The 20,361-nt window shown below is 36.9% G+C and overlaps 1 protein-coding gene across 1 annotated transcript; it reads left to right on the forward strand.

The window, feature by feature from the left end:
* The first annotated feature begins 2,465 nt into the window (after positions 1 to 2,465).
* Positions 2,466 to 19,886, forward strand: ros1 (c-ros oncogene 1, receptor tyrosine kinase). The gene is made up of 29 exons (XM_083550297.1): positions 2,466 to 2,712; positions 3,163 to 3,199; positions 3,456 to 3,589; positions 4,550 to 4,685; positions 4,821 to 5,025; positions 5,825 to 5,901; positions 6,068 to 6,193; positions 6,993 to 7,177; positions 7,283 to 7,380; positions 8,395 to 8,836; positions 9,609 to 9,672; positions 9,917 to 10,120; positions 10,416 to 10,529; positions 11,217 to 11,404; positions 11,553 to 11,744; positions 11,932 to 12,032; positions 12,535 to 12,734; positions 13,318 to 13,487; positions 13,587 to 13,755; positions 14,183 to 14,272; positions 15,990 to 16,077; positions 16,450 to 16,615; positions 16,908 to 16,972; positions 17,501 to 17,630; positions 18,146 to 18,243; positions 18,325 to 18,528; positions 18,619 to 18,753; positions 19,305 to 19,465; positions 19,538 to 19,886. The coding sequence occupies exons 1-29, from the start codon at positions 2,614 to 2,616 to the stop codon at positions 19,699 to 19,701; spliced, it is 4,242 nt and encodes a 1,413-aa protein (XP_083406423.1). The 5' UTR covers positions 2,466 to 2,613; the 3' UTR covers positions 19,702 to 19,886.
* The last annotated feature ends 475 nt before the right edge of the window (positions 19,887 to 20,361 follow it).

Here is a 20,361-nt window from a genome sequence, read left to right on the forward strand (position 1 = left end):
TACAGGTTTTTCTGCTGCTCTTAACTCGGTATCACTTCTAAAGTTCCTAATCCCAACGCAAACACTCCTGTCCTTCTCCGTTACTGCGTGCGTTCAGGATTTTCAGCGCTTTAAAGATAAACGACCTCAACCTGTGTGGAGCCTGAACTGTGAACCTTGAGGCACTTTTAGCGTAGCGGCTTCAGAAATACCTGCCTGATACATGGAGCATGGAGCTAAACCTTTGTGAAAATCTTTACACCCTTCATTGTAAAAAGATCCAGAATACATGGTGTTGCTATGCTTGATAGATAGACTGATATACTGTAGATGCATACCATATAGTACCTTCATGGTATGGTGTTAGGTCGACACTCATTATTACTGCAGCAGGAAGGAATGGCAGATGTATTTATAAATTTGCGTTTGTAGACTAGAGGCTTGACAGCAATAATGTAGAGCTATTGATCTTAATCTCAGGTTTGGGTCTTCTAATTCACGTTATGGGGAAATTTCATGCTACACCATACAAAGGCATCCTATACAATCGTCTGAGTCCCGAGTTTGTGAAAGGACCAAATATGGTTGAGTACGTCATGTGTCATGTGGGTGTTTTAAACTGCTCAGCATTGGCACAACAACAAGGCAGTGTGATTCGAAAAGTGCCATCGATTCACGTTAGGCTTGGAACCTAAAAAAATAAATAAAACAAGTTTCTGCTATTTTTATCCAATCAGAGTTTGGCCTCGTCCTTGTTTACAGTCGCATTATGAGGTATTTCGTAGATGAAATGTCTCTGCTTGGCAATATTTATAGCTAGTTGGCTAGTGAGAGGCCTGATGACAATGTGATTATAGATTTGAGATCGTGCATCTGGTAATGAAAGCTTTTCCCTGGTTGGACGTGAGCACTTCCTATTCCAGCACAGCACATTAAAACAATCTCCTACCTTAAAGGTCATACCCTGTTTTCTAACCACACAACCTCACATGCAAACAAATGAAAAAGTGGTGAAGGTCTCTTATTTGAATAAATGTGTAAGCAAAATGCGTTAACATTGTAGCCACTGTGCACCATAATGAACAGGGCGGAAATGTCAGAGCACTCAGGTATAAAAGCACTATTGTCACCCAGTTTAGATATTGTCACAAAGCAGCTTTCAGAAATAAACAGAGTATGAATATACATTTTAAATGTATTACTTTATTCCCAGACTTGTATTCCTAATAAAAACAACCCACTTTAAGGGATAAGCTCTCTGAGACTTCATAAGGAAGAAAACTGAAGAGGAACCTGACTCAAAAGCAACTCATTCCCAACCCCAAATATTCATTCATTACTTTGTTGAGGATATCGACCATTCACTGATGGACACTAAGACCTAGACCTAAGCCACTGTACCAGAACTGTTCATATCACAGTCCAAAGCCATCTTCATGGTTCCTAAGTGGAGCTACCTGCATGCATCTCATTTTCCTGAAGCTCACCTTCATAAAGCTTCGGTTTGAAAAGTGAAATGTTGCATTTTTTTATATTTAAAAAAGATTTAATCTTTTAAATATTAAAGCATTATTTTATTAAAAAAGGTTTTTTAAACAGGTTATCAAACAGCCTTCACGAATGTCAATTTTCACTCAAAACTTTCCGGTTCTGTAATACATGAGGTCATTCTTACTTGAAATCCAAGAATTATAAGCACTAACATGACCGAGTCACCGTTTGTCTTTCAAAAATGAACAGACATGATTTTTTTGGGGCATCTGCTTTAGATTAGGTTCGACATGTTAAAGTGCAAGTAATATAAAATATACTGTATATATATATATATATTATATATAGTTAAACAGCGCCACTCGTGGTTCATAAAGGAAATGCATGAAATGGAATTAAGAAGTAAGGCTGTAACTGATTCTTTCTAGCCCAGACTATCTATCTATCTATCTATCTATCTATCTATCTATCTATCTATCTATCTATCTATCTATCTATCTATCTATCTATCTATCTATCTATCTATCTATCTATCTATCTATCTATCTATCTATCTAATTCAGTTAATTTTATTACATTTGAGAATATAAAATAATATTATTTAGTGTCTGTGTAAGTCAGTACCTGCCTATAGGGAAATGCCAATGGACTGTTCTAGAAAATCCACTGCATTTGTACCTTTTTTTTAAATCCAGTGTTTCTTTTAAATATAGTTGGGGTGTTCAACATTTGGCTATTTCAAATAATATAATCGTATATCATTTTGTATATCATCGTCACCCCCCCTGTAAAACCAATCCCAGAGTTGTGTAGCAGTGAAAGTGAATCACCTTTTAGCCTTTATCCACAATGAGTATTCATCCACACCAAAAAAAAAAGATAAGCACCTCATTCCTTTTCCGAGTCCATAGTTCATTTAATAAAAGTGTTGTGATTACTGACAAGTATGAATGACACATACACGTCTGGAAGCACCAGTTCCTGTTTCCTGTCTGTTCACACGCAGGTGAAAAATGCAGACGGACCATGACGGGACCAGAACCAAAAATCTAAATAGAGTTTTACATTAGGGGTCAAATGTAGGGTTGGTTTTAGGTGTGGGGGAATAAGAAGTGAAGAATAAGGTGTAAATATTGGCGTAAAATGGAAGGGATTTGGAAAAGAAGTTTTCACTGTCTAATTTTACATTTGCTTTTCTTTCTCATCTGTCTAAGACCTTCATCAGGCAATCAACCTCAAGAAGTAAGACGCATTAAATATTTTGTTCATTTCGGTTGAACCTTAGACTTTTATTTGGTATAGATAGATAGATAGATAGATAGATAGATAGATAGATAGATAGATAGATAGATAGATAGATAGATAGATAGATAGATAGATAGATAGATAGATAGATAGATAGATAGATAGATAGATAGATAGATATTTTTGTATGGGTGTGTGCATGTGTGTTTTTGTCTGTGTCTGATACGGTCCCTTTTTTTAATTCAGTGCAAATGAATCACATGAACTGCATTAAAAAGACAAATGGAAAATAATCTAGAACCTTCTAAAGTTGAGAAGCACAATCTCGTAGGCTGACCAGATAAAGATCAATGAAGCATGGCCTAATATTTACCACAGCAAGCTGTAATAAATCATTTCATTAGTGTTGCTTTTTTGTGTTCTGATAATCAAATATTTTTATTCTAGGTGGCTAAAAGTCCTTTCGGAAACTGCACAGAGAAAAGTAAGCAACTGCCGAACTTCTACAAGCCATTAATACTAAATAGGGTCATTCCTTATACTGTATATGCTGCCCTTTAGACCTAAATGTGGTAGATATGTATATACACTATCTACTATATGGACAAAAGTATTGGGATGCCTGACTTTTTTAACCATATGTGGTTCTTCTTCAAACTGTTTCCAGAAAATTGAAAACACACAATTGTATAGAATGTCTTTGGATGTGATTGCATTACTTTTTTTTTTTTTGCCAATAGTTTTTCTGCCTCCACCGTACGTGACTTCCGTCGGCTCTCACAACATCACCCTCAGCTGGACTCATCTGAACTGCACCAACGTTGTTTATGTTCCTCAGTGGACTGGACCTGATGGAGTTTGGACACACAAAAAGGTTGGAGAAGATGTTTAGGTCCGGCATTCGTATTGGCATTTGAACAGTGTGATGAGTACATATAGATCCATTTTCGGAGGTGGAAATAGAATAAAATATTTTACTCAAGTAAAATACTGTAACTTAAATGAAATTTTACTTAAGTACAAGCAAAGTTACCAACCTAAAAATATACTCAAGTAAAAGTTAAAATTAGCAGCAGGAGTGAGGTGTGGGATTCTTGTGTAGTTAAAAAAAAATAGGATATACATCTCAAAATAGTTGTTTTAGATTGAATTAACAAATTTACAAAATAAAGTGCTATAACTGAAAAAAAATTTGAGTCTAATGTGAATTATGCACTTTTGCACCAATAATCAGCACTCTCCTGTTATGTCATTTATGATACTAAGAGAAATCGCAAATTGTCTGTCTTTTCTGTGACCATCTTTCTTTCTTATAGTTTTTTTTAGCATGCTCACAATCAGTGCAGTAGTTTCCGAGGCACGATTTTTTTCCCCCTTTGCATAATTGTATATTTGAATTTTTTTTTTATATTTTACAATACTCCAAACAAAACATGCTTAAGTACAATTACAGATTTAAACTTTAAAAAGTACACAAAAGACTACTCAATGACAGTAATGCGAGTAATGGGTTTATAAATTAAGTGCTCGAAATATGTTTGATCGGGACAGAAAGGTTTATTAAACAACAAAGAAGAAAGCATCTGAAAAGTAGAACTACCTTTGACTGTAGTTACAGTTTCCTTTGCATATTTATTTTGCACAACTTAATCCTTGCCAAAATGGTTCATGTTCCATCATGAATGCTGGTGAACAGCAATTTCTTTTAGCAAAGTCTTGCCACAGATATTCAGGTCACTCTTAAACACAAAATATGAAAAGTTTAGTGGGGGGTACTTATGCAGGGAACCATGTCTGATTTAGATTCTTGTCTTGTGTGTATTTTCTGTTGTAGAATGTAACAGAACCTACATACACAGTGGAGAATCTGCAGCCGTACACACTGTATAAGTTCAGGGTTTGGGGTGTGGTTTCTGAGACGTACGTTGTTTCTGCAGAAAGCCAGTTTTACAGAACCAAGCCTTTTGGAGGTATTTTCACAATTGGGAAATATCGAATTAATCAAATAAACAAATGTTGCCTTAAGTATATTCTACTGCTATTGTATTGATATAATTAGCTATCTGAAGTCCACTAAATACAAAGAAGACATGAACTGTTTTAAGTTCCCTCTAGTCCTCTGATTGAGAGTGTAGACAGTGTCTCTGGATTGAGTGTGGACATCAGCTGGTCGGCTCCAGAGAACCCCAGAGGCTCCATTGTGGGATACAACCTCAACCTCACCTCCTGCACACACATCCTCACCCTTACCACGGCAGGAAATGTCTTCTTCGCTACATTCTACCCGACACTGCATACCACCACGTACAGGTTTGCAGAGATGCACGACATGCCTGGGGTTCATTGCATTGTTCTTAAAGTTGTGACGAATACTAAAGTGACCTTCAATTAAATACACCTGCTCCTGGAAGGGCCCTGAACAAACAGCCAAAACATGTTCAGGACAAAGTGTAGTAAGATTTATCAAGTATTCATCAAGAATTAGTAATAAAAATGATATTAAATACTATTAAATTGAAAAATTAGGACGAAAGTCTGTCAGTTGATATGGAAGGCATTACTCAGAGAAGTGACCAAGAGGCCAAGGATAACTCAGAATGTAATACTTCCACCACCGTGCTTCACAATGGAGATTGTGTATTCTTAAGAAAGATATTATTTTCTGACTGGAATTGAAGTGCTCAGACTGGAGATTCCTTTGATAAATCCAAAATAAACCTCACCATGTTATAAAAGTCCTTTGTGCTTAGCATCCAATGGACCAGCACCCATGTATGTATTAATTATAGAATTAGTAACTAAAATAGAATAGAATAACTAGAATAGGTTACTATATAATAATATATACCATCAGGCGTATTCATTAAACATGCGATTTGAATTCATTCAGACCAATTAGAGAAATTAGTGACTATCATTTTAGACATAATAATAATAAGTCTACTGGATAAATGGCTAATCTTTAATAGCACATGAGGCATAAACATTGATTCATTAATTCATTGTTATGGTAGTAGGATTTTATTTGGGTCTGTATGAATAATGTAACAAAATAGCGTAACGCAATTCTTTGCTTGCTCATTTGTTGCCAATTTCTACATTTATCCAGAATTTCCATAGCTGCTGTCAACCGTGAAGGTCAAGGGGTGGCTGTTGAAGCCAATGTGACCACACCACCTCAGCAGGGTCAGTTACAGTACACACACACACACACACACACACAAACACACACACAACAAACATATGAAAGGTTAATTATAAATGTGAAAACTGTCTACCATTAACTTGGCCAAAATGTTTGTGATGAATGGGGGTTATAAACATGTCCAGAACTGATATTTTTCTTCCTCAGAGCAAAATGGTGTCCGCTGGGTTTTTGCATCCAGGATGAATTCGCTCAGGAAACAGCAGGATAAGGCGGACATGTTTACCACAGCTGAGTGTCTCTCTGATACACTCATAAAGGATAACATTACAGGTCCATTTTCTCTCACTGAATCTATAATTTAGACATTTCTTTCATTTTTTCCAGATTCATAGCCTATAATATGAACACTATGTTCAGCAACCTCGAACTCACTTAAAATTTATTTGAGCATAATGTTATGTAATTTTGGCTTCTGTGAGGCTTGTAGTTAACTATAGGAGGGGGAAAAAACTGGCCTAATTATTAATTACAAACTGCAATACTGGTATAGACTATATGCTCAAAAGTATTGGGACATCCAACTTTTCCAGCCACATGTGGATCTTGCACCATCCAGGAGGCAAACAAACTGTATAACATGCCTCCGGATGTGGTATCATGAAATTTTCTTTTCGATTAAACTAGGAGTACTAGGAGTTAATGCACTAAGCAGCTGATCATCATACAATGTTAACACTATAGCATTGTCACTTTCTGTGTATTTTGCACTGCTTTATCACTACGCATTTTTGCACCATCCATAACTATGTTTATCATTGTACTACTGTATATTCCACCCACATTTATTCTGTATGTACTGTTTCATACCTATATTCATACTTGTACATATCATGATATTATACTGCAAATTACTATATTTACCTTAATTGATACAACTGCATTACATTTACTCTCTACATGTACCTTGCACAATGTAATCTAATCTAATCTAATCTAATCTAATCTAATCTAATCTAATGAACATATGGTTGACATGGGTTGGGGAGTAATATCTTGTTTGTATAGTGTAATGAATTTGCTGGGAAAAAAAATAATATTATGTATTTTTGTATTATTTTGTTTCGGGCAGGAGTGGCTGAATATCACATGACCAACCATGTCTACTTCTCGGAGGGGACTCGTATTTGGGAAAAGAGTGCAGAGAATCTAACAGATCATTCCGACCTAATACAAGTTCTCTCAGGCCATGCAAAAATCACAGCTCTGACTGTGGACTGGCTCTACAAAAAACTCTACTATGTCTCTAATTACAAGGTGTGTCTCTGTATTTACTGTATGTTTTTTGGTCCACGTATACCATATAACGGTTAATGATGGTTCAATTTGCTTGTTTTAATCTCCACTTTAATTAAAACACAGGTCCTCGGTTGTAAACTGGAGGACTGCTCCCATGGCGTGGACTTTAACCTCACTTTAGAGAGTGTTCCTCGAAGAATCATTGCCGATCCATACAATGGGTTAATATCATCATTATTATCATCATCATCATCATGAATTCTAGTTCAAATCCACGAGTGAAAAATGGATAAGTTGATTGAAATTCTAAAATGAATGCAACAATTATAACAAATATAATATTTATAGGGTCCGTGTACATTGCGTTCATAAATCTTTTGTTTTTATAAAATAAGTACAGTTTGTCTAACAATTTGAGCTAAAAATGGCAAAAAATGTAAACGACTTATTTATAGTTTCTTGCCATCTTATTTTTTGGATTTTGAGTTAATAGGTTAAATAGTTCTCCTGATCAATTCGGGTGTAAAATAACCAATCAACTTTCAGCGTGTGATCCGAACAACCCCACCCTGCCCCACCCAATTTTTGTGCAATACATTTTCATTTTCATTTCACAACTTACTGTAATTTCTACTTAAAACTGTAATTTATATTACATAATTTCATTTTGCACCAAACTATGCACATATGGTAATGAAAAATGTTAATTTAAATACAGAAATACATTACCATTTTTTTATATTGAACTGCATATTTGCATATTTCATTTAAAATTAAACGTTTCTACCTTTCCGCTTTCATAATTCATTTTATTTATCATTTGGGAAAAATGACTGGATTGGACATTACATTGGAAATATTTGGTATTGTGAGATTTGGATTGTTATGCTTTGTGTAATTAAATGAATATAGAAAACTAATTAATAAATAATTTCCTTTTTTGTGTGTATAAAACAATAAAAAGCCATTTTCTCCTTTTTTTTGCTTTCAATATTGAATTAATTGTTTTTCAATTGCGAATCCGAAAAATCAAACTCAACGAACGCAACGTACACAGACCCAAGAAACTATAAATGAGGCCTATTGTAAATATTTACCTTTTGAGATTTTCATAAAGCAAAAAAGAAAAACAAGTGAATGCAACATACATAAAACTTCATGGCTGTATGTCAATATGTATAAGAAGAACACTGCAGAGATTCTTCTAGACATTTTTTTTCCTCTTGTCTTGTCAGATGGCTGTTCCTTCTTCTGCATGACGGAATACATCGCATTCCTCTTCCCGAATTTTTGGACCACGCATCCAACCTCACGCTTGTACTAAAAACAGACTCTGTGCATGACTTTGTGGTCAGTTTTTCCAATAGGAGACTGATTTTCTATGACAAAAACAAGCACACACTGTCCGCTGTATCTCTGGACGGCTTGCTGCCTATTCCGCTGTACTCCCACATCAAGCAAGATGTCCAGAGTGTAGCATATGAAAACGATCTACTCGTGTTGACAGACGGACACGCCGTGTACAAACAGAGCGGAAATGGCCAGGTGGGCCTTTTTACAGAGTTCTCTATGGACTGTGATATCTTCCAGTCTAACTATGGAGGATTTGGAAACGTTCGGTTTCTCGGCCCGTCTTCTCAGCCGTGTCCGGTTCCTAAGCAGCCAAGGGACCTTCAGGTAGGTACAAGTTACATAGAAAGCGATTTTCCTTGTTAAGATAAAGTCGTCAATTGGGGGATGGGCGTTGTTATTTATAGCTAATGTTTCATTCCTAGCTGCAGTCATTCCCTCTTTTGCTTTCACCTTCTCAATATAGCACAGGAAAATAGATTTGTTCTCTTCATGTTGACTATGAATCAGCATTTGTCCACCAGCAATTAGACATTTAACCACATTTAAATTTACGAGGTTTGTGCCAAAATCAGCCATTCCAATGGGCCATGATGATGTGGTGATTATAAAAAGTACTTCTTTCGCCAACTTTCGACCAACACTGGACTGACTTTGGACCAATGAAGGGCCAAAATAGCTACCCAAAAACTGACACCATGCTTACAACCGATCGCTACTTCGATGCGATTTTGTCCTCAGTATCTTCTCACAGGAAAACTTTAATACTGACAATTTTTCGTGGTTAAATGTTTTTATTTGTACTTTATTATTATGAGAGCTGCAACAGCTGCTGTTATAGAAAATGAATACCTTCTTAGCGATCAGAATTGAGAAGTAGATGGCATATGGCGGGAAAACTATTGTTAGGTGTACTTCATGGATATCTACAATATTTTGTGTTATTTATATGCTATGTTTTTTAAAAAAAGTTAGTTTTTTTTGTCTGCTCCATTACTAAACACTGTGATTTATTTTTATCTAGTATTAATAACTAGTATCAATTATTGACAGATTATTTTGATAACACTTTTGCCACATTGCTCATTATTGTCCACAGGTTTTGTTTGGATCTGATGAAGCCACTCTACGTTGGAACAAACCAAAAATTCAGAACGGATCCAGTGAGTAAAGCAATAGTCACATTTTATTATTATTATTATTATTATTATTATTATTATTATTATTATTATTATTATTATTATTATTACTACTACATCAATTGCCATCATCAACTGATTATTTTGCCATAAAACTTTGAGTTATTTCTATAATATTGTAGCACTTGAATAGCAAGAATGTATATATCTATTAATTCTAAAATGACCCATTTTACTCTGTATGTGATTATTGTTTGCTCACATTAAGGTTCTTCGGCTTGGCAAAACTGGACGTACTCAGTGAAGTGTTTACTGAATGGATTAGTAATTAGTGAAGTAAGTCAGATCGCTGCCACATACACAACAGTGCGAGATCTCCAGAGCGTTCAACAATACGTGGTGAGTGTGTGGGCTGTTTCTCCTGGAGGAAGTTCACACACAGTGATGTTTCAGGGCACAACTCTCCAACCAGGTACAGAAATAATATGCTGAAAAAAATATTTTGAAACAATTTAAGTGATGTAACAGCATTTTCAGTATTTTTATACAATATAGTTATGATTAATAATTAAGTAAATTTGAGGTCCTCATTTTGTAGAACTGGCAGAGACATGTACCACAACCCCATCCCAGTGCCTGATTGGCCACACCCCGTTTACTCAGACTGTAATGCACAGAGGCCACGCCTCCTCTAATGGGGCTGATACATTAATAGTGACTTATTATTCTGTGTTTAACTATAAATCATTTATCTTTTCTGCACCCAGATGAAGATCCACCATACATTGCTGGTGCCACTGCTGACAAAGGAATCTGGAGACAACAACTAGATAGTTTTGACTTCCTCGCAATGCTGACCTCTAGTGTCACAAACGTGAAAGGTAATTGTTTGATTCTGTATTTTTAATAAAAAGCACGTACCAGCAGTATCCTTGTAGTCGACCACTGGTTGCCATTTCAGACTGCAGAAAAGAGGCAATTTTCTCATTGTCTGTCTGATTTTTGATTCTGAATAAATTGTATATTACAGAACTGCTGCAGTGTCCGTTTACTAATTCTAACTCCTTGCTGATTCACCAAAAGACAAAGAATTTCCTTATTGCTTAATCCTAACCTAAAGTAGAAATTAACCAAATCCTCCACATCCATTTTATGCAAAACAGCAAAACGTTTCTCGAAATATTACCACTTTGTTATCGTATTGCTGCTTTATTCTTAAAATATTTTAACTTAATTCTCGTAATTTAGAAACATTTTTCCGTATTGCTTCGACTTATTTTGCGTAATTTAGACATTATTATTGTAATCTTAGAATTTTTTTTAACTAATTTTAAAAATGCCATAATACAGAAGAGAGGGAGAAGATATCTATAATTTTTTGTTAATATCATGTACAGTATAGGCTGATTGCATCCAACATTTTCAGATTGACATATTTTCTCAACATGCTCCATTTTCATACAACGTGTTTCATTTCTTTGTTTCTGTTTTCATTAAAATACAGATCATGAAACAAATATATTTTACGCCTCATAATCTAATATTTGTTTCATTTCGATGCCCAACAGACATGGACTGGTATAACGACACGATCTTCTGGACAAACAGTTCAGGCCACATTGGCTGGATAGATGGAGGTGATCACTCTTATGCTTCTGGGCTGTTTTTAGTGCCTCAGAGTGGAAATCTGGACGCTCATGCCATAGCTTTTGACTGGCTGGGACGACGTTTATACTGGAGCTGCAACACGAATATGGTGCGTAATGTATAAAGCTCCATTGGGTCCAGTTTAAAGAAGCCAACAGTGGATCCCAAACATGAAAAAAATAAACAAGTTCATTTGATTTTGCTGATTCATTTGACTGATTCCTTCTTAGACTTATCCGTTATCTTTTCTCCATCAGATATGCCGAGGACGTTTATCCGGGTCGGAGGTGGAGATCGTTCTTGATGCAAACCGAAAGATCAGAAGCATACTTATCGATTCAGTAAACGCTGCGATTTACTGGAGCACTGATACCACTCTAGAAGTTTGCAGGTTCGATGGTGAGAGACGCCGCTTGATCGAAAAGCTGGACATCTTTTCAGGGAGGAAAGTAAGAGTGTGTGTGTGTGTGTGTGTGTGTGTGTGTGTGTGTGTGTGTGTGTGTGTGTGTGTGTGTGTGTGTGTGTGTGTGTGTGTGTGTGTGTGTGTGTGTGTGTGTGTGCAGTTTTCACCTGCTGTACTTTCCTTAATGTTTCCACACACTAGCCTGGAGCAAAATTAGTCATTTCTGATTGCAGATTGCGGGTATCACTGCGAACTGGAGAGAACGCAGGCTGTACTGGCTCATCCAGGATGGATCCTTCTTACATCTATACAGCGTGCACACCAGCAGCGAGATGTAAACACAACCATACACACACACATCAGTGACCAAACATAAGTTGTAGCGTATTAATAAGATAAGATAAACCTTTATTCGTCCCACAGTGGGGGAAATTTCTTGAATACAATGTGATCCTGATTATTGAGGCAGTACGTCATTGTGTTTTATTTTGGATTAGAGTATAGAGCTTATTTGGACAGAATTGATGTCTTAATGGTTTACCAAAGAGCAAGAAAAAAAGCGAGACTCCGCAAAGGAACAAATAAATAAATTACAGTATGAACATATATAATAAAAATTATATATATATATATATATATATATATATATATATATATATATATATATATATATATATATATATATATATACTGTACTTTTTTTTATCATTTTTAATAATCAAGAATTAACATATCTTGCAAGTTTTTGGAGATATTCATAAATGAGAATATGAAGCACCATTTATAGGTTTTGTTTGCTTGTTTGTTTGTTTGTTTGTTTGTATTTTTCCACCCAGGGTGCACCATGTTCTCAAATGGAGCTCATCTATGGTATCGAATCAGCAGGTAGCCTTCTACAGCGGACGGCTTGTGTGGCTGGACGAAGCCGGCAAACTGAGAATTCAAGAACTGAACCAAACATCAAGTGTTGTTATGTCACCGAATAACACACTGACAACTTTTGCTGTCCTGCAGAGAAATTTAAAACCTCTTCCAGGTGAGTGATGGTCAACTGGGCTCTGTTTTCAAACACTGTGTGTTTTTCCATCAGATAAATTACACTATATGGGCCAAATTACTGTGACACCTATCGGCTTAAAACCAAATGCAGATCTTCCCCAATCTGTTACCATAAAGTTGGAGGTACACATTTGATAGGATGCCTTTGACGTGAACTACGAGAACCAAACCTGTTCCAGCGTGACAATTCCTCTGCACACAAATACAGCTCCATGAACATATGGTTTGAAATGGAAGATCTCCTGCTATAGAACTCTGACCTCAACACTATTATACACCTTTAGGTTGAATGTGAACACTGACTGCACCCCAGGCCTCCTCACCTCACCTACATCAGTACCTGACTTTACTAACACCCTTGTGGTTAAATAAGCACAAATCTCCACAAGCACACTCCAAAATCTAGTGAAACATCTTCCCAGAAGAGTGGAGGTTATTATACTAGTAAATGAGGACTAAATGTGAAAAGGGTCCACATATAGTGCATGCCTTACTTTTACTGTTTCTGTTTGTTATATGATAAAAAGGTCATACAAAACAATGTATTTTATTTGTTTCAGATGGTTTTGTCTCCGCCCCAGTCGTAATTCCTCCTGCTGTCCCCAAATCATCTATTCGCCTCAAATCCAACGAAACCGTGGTAACGATCATCTGGGATCCGAGCAGCACTGAATTCGGGACTGTGTTCTACTGTGTAGAGATAAATGTCCCTAATATTCCAAAAGAAATGGTGATTTAGACCTTAAGACTTTTTCTTAAACACCCACCACACACACACACACACACATTTTGTAGCATATTTCTAATGTTTAATACATTTTTTCTACAGATTCGTTCAGGGAGCATTTACTGTCCATCATCGTCCAACAGCATCTCCGAAACTTTAAAGCAAATAAGCAGACTCAAGCAGAACAGCAGAATTAATATTACAATAACTCCATATACATATTGGGGCAGAGGCGAGTCAACGGTTCAGACTCTCTTCATGTCCGGTGAAGGCAAGATATTTAAAAATATACTATTTTAGATTTTAAGGTGTCTAAATAATATACACTATATGGACAAAGGTTTGTGGACACTTGACCATAAGATTGGCCCCATTCCACATTTAGACCCCATTGTTGTTCCACTACATGTTCCACAAGATTTTGGAGTGTTTTTGGGAAGATTTGTCATTAATTTACCCACAAGGGTGATAGAAATATTAGATACTGGTAAAGGTGAGATGAGAAGGCCTGGGGTGCATTCAGCTTTCCTGTTCATCCCTCTATAGCAGGACATTCAAGATCTTCCACTTTATCATTTGTAAGCCGCCAACATTGTGGTAACATTTTGTGGCTGGAAAAGTCAGGGGTCCCAATACTTCTGTACCGGTAATGATTTTATATATTATTATATATTATTCTAAATATATAATCTCCACAGGCCCTGCTATACAAACCAACACTGAACTCACGCTGAGTGTCTTGATCAGCCTTCTTGCAGTCGTCATCATCATCACTTTTGGAGCGATCAGTGAGTTATATTTGTGATATACAGTGAGGAAAATAAGTATTTGAACACCCTGCTATTTTGCAAGTTCTCCCACTTAGAAATCATGTAGGGGTCTGAAATTGTCATTGTAGGTGCATGTCCACTGTGAGAGACATAATCTAAAAAAGAAATTCCAGAAATCACAATATATGATTTTTAAACTATTTATTTGTATGATACAGCTGCAAATAAGTATTTGAACACCTGTCTATCAGCTAGAATTCTGACCCTCAAAGACCTGTTAGTCTGCCTTTAAAATGTCCACCTCCACTACATTAATTATCCTAAATTAGATGCACCTGTTTGAGGTCGTTAGCTGCATAAAGACACCTGTCCACCCCATACAATCAGTAAGAATCCAACTACTAACATGGCCGAAACCAAAGAGCTGTCCAAAGACACTAGAGACAAAATTGTACACCTCCACAAGGCTGGAAAGGGCTACGGGGAAATTGCCAAGCAGCTTGGTGAAAAAAGGTCCACTGCTGGAGCAATCATTAGAAAATGGAAGAAGTTAAACATGACTGTCAATCTCCCTCGGACTGGGGCTCCATGCAAGATCTCACCTCGTGGGGTCTCAATGATCCTAAGGAAGGTGAGAATCAGCCCAGAACTACACGGGAGGAGCTGGTCAATGACCTGAAAAGAGCTGGGACTACCGTTTCCAAGGTTACTGTTGGTAATACACTAAGACGTCATGGTTTGAAATCATGCATGGCACGGAAGGTTCCCCTGCTTAAACCAGCACATGTCCAGGCATGTCTTAAGTTTGCCAATGACCATTTGGATGATCCAGAGGAGTCATGGGAGTCATGTGGTCAGATGAGACCAAAATAGAACTTTTGGGTCATAATTCCACTAAACGTGTTTGGAGGAAGAAGAATGATGAGTACCATCCCAAGAACACCATCCCTACTGTGAAGCATGGGGGTGGTAGCATAATGCTTTGGGGGTGTTTTTCTGCACATGGGACAGGGCGACTGCACTGTATTAAGGAGAGGATGACCGGGGCCATGTATTGGGAGATTTTGGGGAACAACCGCCTTCCCTCAGTTAGAGCATTGAAGATGGGTCGAGGCTGGGTCTTCCAACATAACAATGATCTGAAGCACACAGCCAGGATAACCAAGGAGTGGCTCTGTAAGAAGCATATCAAGGTTCTGGCGTGGCCTAGCCAGTCTCCAGACCTAAACCCAATAGAGAATCTTTGGAGGGAGCTCAAACGCCGTGTTTCTCAGCGACAGGCCAGAAACCTGACTGATCTAGAGAAGATCTGTGTGGAGGAGTGGGCCAAAATCCCTCCTGCAGTGTGTGCAAACCTGGTGAAAAACTACAGGAAACGTTTGACCTCTGTAATTGCAAACAAAGGCTACTGTACCAAATATTAACATTGACTTTCTCAGGTGTTCAAATACTTATTTGCAGCTGTATCATACAAATAAATAGTTAAAAAATAATACATTGTGATTTCTGGATTTTTTTTTTTAGATTATGTCTCTCACAGTGGACATGCACCTACGATGACAATTTCAGACCCCTCCATGATTTCTAAGTGGGAGAACTTGCAAAATAGCAGGGTGTTCAAATACTTATTTTCCTCACTGTACTTATTTTACTTGGATAATAATTTATTGTGCAGAATGTCTAAAAAGCAGTAAATGAAAAATCTACATCATCCTGGTTGTGTTTCATTTTGAAGTTTGCTTTAAAAGGCGAAGAAAAAATGTGCCAGAGGTGGATATAGAGAATGACTTGATGGGTTTAGGGAGCGCCTGCTACGCGGTCAGGTACTGTAACTCCTGGTGCTGTTGTCTGTCAAATTCAACTTACGCATGTATTAAAATCAAATAAAAATCCGACATTTAATTTATTCAGGGCATCAGGAAATGTTTATCATAGTTGTTTTATTCTGAATGCAAGAGGAACTAAATGTTATTATGGTTCTAGTTGTTTATAAGCAGAGCTTTCATTTAGAGCACAGATTTATCTGACCACAAAATACTTGTGTGTTCAACAAACCAAAATCATACCTGATCATCCAGCCAATCACTATGCAGGAAGGCTATAATATGAATGGAATGAAACACCTCAGGACACAATGGGAATTTCTTTTTGTGCCTATCATTTGACCTCCTCTTTATGTTTTAATCTGCTTTCAGTGCACTGCCCATTCATAAAGAAATCGAGTCTCTTCCTGAATTTTCTCCAGAGAGTCTGAAACTGCACAGGCTGTTGGGCAGCGGAGCTTTCGGAGAGGTTTATGAAGGAGTTATCCTCTCAGAACACAACACCAGTGGGACGGCTGAGACGAGAGTGGCTGTCAAGGTTAAATTTTGAATAAAGTTAGAAAAAATTGTTTCATGTGCACTGGTTATTTTTTAGTAACAGCCATTAAAATGACGTCCTAATGACCACATTGTTGTGAGTTCAAATCTCAGGACAGCCTTTTATCCTTCAACTGTTTCTTATTCTCAAATAAAGAGCAAATGTTTTTTCACAAATGACATCACATGGCCTTTCTAGAAAATGAAACATTATTTTATGTTTATTAAACGTGCTACTGATAATAATGGATGTGTTAATCGACTTAAAAAATTATATATATTTTTTTTTACAGACACTGCAGAAAGGAGCTAATCATCATGAGAAAATGGATTTTTTAAAAGAGGCCCGTTTGATGAGGTAAGTGGATAGAATTATCTGGAAATTTGTGCAGTTTTTGTATTTCAGCAAACATATTTCAACTTGTGTGTAATCACGTGTAAATGCATGTTAAATGCATATGAGATTTAAAATGTGTTAATGGAAAATCTTTTAGTGCAATGGTTTTCCTGACAGTTATGCATTCTTACCCAAAAGTTAAATAAAAATACAAAATTTGACAATAAAATCCAAATTACAACTACAAATGCAAGACAAATACACCCGGGGAAATGAGACACAGGTGGCAGCAATGACACAATTAAAAGACAGCAGCACAAACACCTATGGAGGAATGGGGCCAAAACAAAACATTCCAGCTAAAAGAAAAGCAAACAGTAATTCTTTATACCGCCTTCTGAATAAAATGTAACTGAGATGATTGTGTTTTTTCACTGTAATACCCAAAAGGGTTACATGTTTATTACTATGAATAAAACCTCATTAAACACCCTTAGTGTGCACAGTATGTATCTTCTAGGTGAAACACTTTGATGTTTGTGTGTCCAGCCAATTTAACCACCCGAACATCCTGCGTCTGCTGGGAGTCTGTGTTCTGAACGAACCTTATTGTCTGATCCTGGAGCTGATGGAGGGAGGAGATCTGCGTTCTTACCTGAGAGGAGCTCGGTCCACGTCCGTGAGTACAAGACGCAACTGTATTGTTCTTAAAACACTTCAAACACTGTATAAACCTGGAAATGTTCCACAAAAACGCTCTACTATTCACACCTTTGATATCTTTTGTGGACTTTTTTTGCACAACACTCCATTGTGACCTTTAGCTAGCAATCGGAGTGCATTAACAGTGTTATATTAGTCAAATAAATCGCATTCTCTCGACATATCTGAGGAAAAACTTGTTATTCTGAATAGTTTTATCCTATTTCCATGGTCGCTGTAACTTCACATTGTCTTTTTAGGAGGAAATTTGATTCGAACCTTGACGTCAAAAGCGATTAGCGGTTAACATGGGAAAGAACGGGTTTAAGTTTTCTGGTGGATGTAACATTTGTTAAACTATTTACTCGTAGATATTTCTCAGCCTGTGGTGCAATGTTGTGGGAAATCTGTTAGACATGTTGAGTTCATTGTAGTTCACGTGTTGGAACGTGCTTGATGTGTAGCACTGATGATGCATTCGGATCGTTGCAGAAAACCGAGCAACTCTTGACCAGAACTGACCTCCTGGATATTAGTGTCAATGTTGCTAAAGGAGGTGCATATTTGGAGAGGCTCCGTTTTGTTCACAGGTATGGATAAAGATTATTATTATTATTATTTATTATTGTATTATTGTATATATTGTATTTTAGAAATTAATTCGCACACAGAGACCTCGCTGCCAGAAACTGCCTCGTGTCAGTACAATCCTATACAGATCCTAATCGGGTGGTTAAGATCGGAGACTTTGGATTGGCGAGAGATGTTTATAAGAACGATTACTACAGGAAAAAGGGTGATGGCTTATTCCCTGTTCGCTGGATGCCACCAGAAAGCCTGACTGATGGAATTTTTACCAAGTATTCAGATGTATGGTGAGTCCTGATAGATTTTTTTATAACTCATTCTTCATGGAATTACAAGCAATATTTCATTGTTTCTGTCATGTGTATTTGGTGTATTAGGGCCTTTGGAGTGCTTCTGTGGGAAACTGTGACTTTAGGAAAGCAGCCGTATCCGGCTTTTTCAAACCAGGAGGTTCTTCGTCTTGTTAACGCAGGAGGACGACTGCCGGCACCCACTGCTTGTTCCCAAACCCTGTACGAGTCGTGCGTTCTGGTATTAAAATAATTTTGTTGAGAAAATTGCTCATGTATGTTATGTACCGACTGTGTTATTATTCAAATTTAATCCAAAGCTGACTGATGTGATGCCTGAAGCTGCTTATTTTCAGTACGTCCCAAAGTGTTTTATTCCTCTTATACCTTATGCCAACACTTTCAAGTTTCATACTTTTAATCCGCATGTAATTATATTTATTGCTGTACATTACATTATAGCAGTAATAAATGTCCTGTCCCTCTCCACCTTCTTTATAACCTCTTACAAATGTATAACGATCTTAAAAATAATTTGGAACTAAATCTTTATCATGTTACTGAAAACTACAACACATTCCTGGACCAGCTTTAACCTTATAGCATGAAGAAGCGCTGACAGTGGAGACTCCTTACAATCTTTTCATTATAAATAAAATGAAACGTTTCAAATATTTCGAAAATCCATTTTACATAGTACAGCTGTTCTAATAATGTAATTTACCTCCTGCCTGCCTCATTATCTGTACCCGTCTCTGTCTCTTCACCTACAGATATAACGTGATGCTGTCCTGTTGGAGGACAGAGCCCTTCCAGAGACCCAGCTTCCGCTCCCTTCAGTGCACTTTAGAGAGGTTGAGAGAGACTGAAACCGAAACAATTAGCAACGGTGGCAAATCTGGCCATGTGAATCCTGCATTCCAAAAAGAACACGGTAAGATTTCGGAGCTTTTATCTCATGCATTGTATTAGGACCCTGAAGACATTTGTAACTGTGCTTTCGCAGAGGAAGAGATTTTTTCCCAAGGTGTGGACACGGATGAGGGTCTGGGGTCAGGACTTACACATGTTCTCAGCAACGAAGGCCTGAACTACCTGATATACCGAGCCGATGACTCTGAGGACACAAACAGGAGGACTGATTCTTCATCATTTACAGAAAATAGATGAATTGAGAAAGATGGCTTGTGTTTTATTTTTTTTAAATTGTGTTTATATCATATACTGAGTGATTATATCATATACTGTATAATAGATGTTTATTCTAAATGCAATCCAAACCACCATCTGCTGAACACCTGAACATTAAGTATATAATGTATATAACTGTGATATGCTTAGAATTCCATTAAATAATTTTAATCTGAGACAGTTCAGCACTTGTAGGTGGTATGTTACACTTTATGAGACTTTATGTACACAAGAACACAACGGACATCCTTTAAGTAGGGTTGATTCCAAAGAGTTGGCATTACGCCATCTTTTGATCATTTAAAATATTTTATATTTTATTTAGTTTTCTTATAGTGTTACAGTTTTTTTTAAAGTACAGCTGCCATTACAAGCCTGTAATCTGTGGAGCTACTGTGAAGCTAGCATTGGCTAGATAATGATGCCCAAGTTACACAAGTAATCTTTTTGACCACAACCCACAAGATCTACAATTCCAACTAACCTCTGGATACATCTGTGAGAAACAAAAGGTTCATTAAGAAATATTAAGCAGACAGCAGTTTTTTTTACCATACACTAATAAATCACAAGCTGCAAATAAACAAAGTTTATTTAGGGTAAAAAAAAAAAATAAAAAAAAATAAAAAAAACACGGAC

Source organism: Silurus aristotelis (genome assembly GCF_946808225.1).
Source record: "Silurus aristotelis genome assembly, chromosome: 9".
NCBI lineage: Eukaryota > Metazoa > Chordata > Actinopteri > Siluriformes > Siluridae > Silurus > Silurus aristotelis.

Coding starts and splice junctions, on each gene's coding strand:
- ros1 (XM_083550297.1), top strand. CDS start 2,614: ATGGAAGGGATTTGGAAAAGAAGTTTTCACTGTCTAATTTTACATTTG. Junction 9,673..9,916: donor AAAAATTCAGAACGGATCCA/GTGAGTAAAGCA, acceptor GCTCACATTAAG/GTTCTTCGGCTTGGCAAAAC. Junction 18,529..18,618: donor ACCAAGTATTCAGATGTATG/GTGAGTCCTGAT, acceptor TTGGTGTATTAG/GGCCTTTGGAGTGCTTCTGT.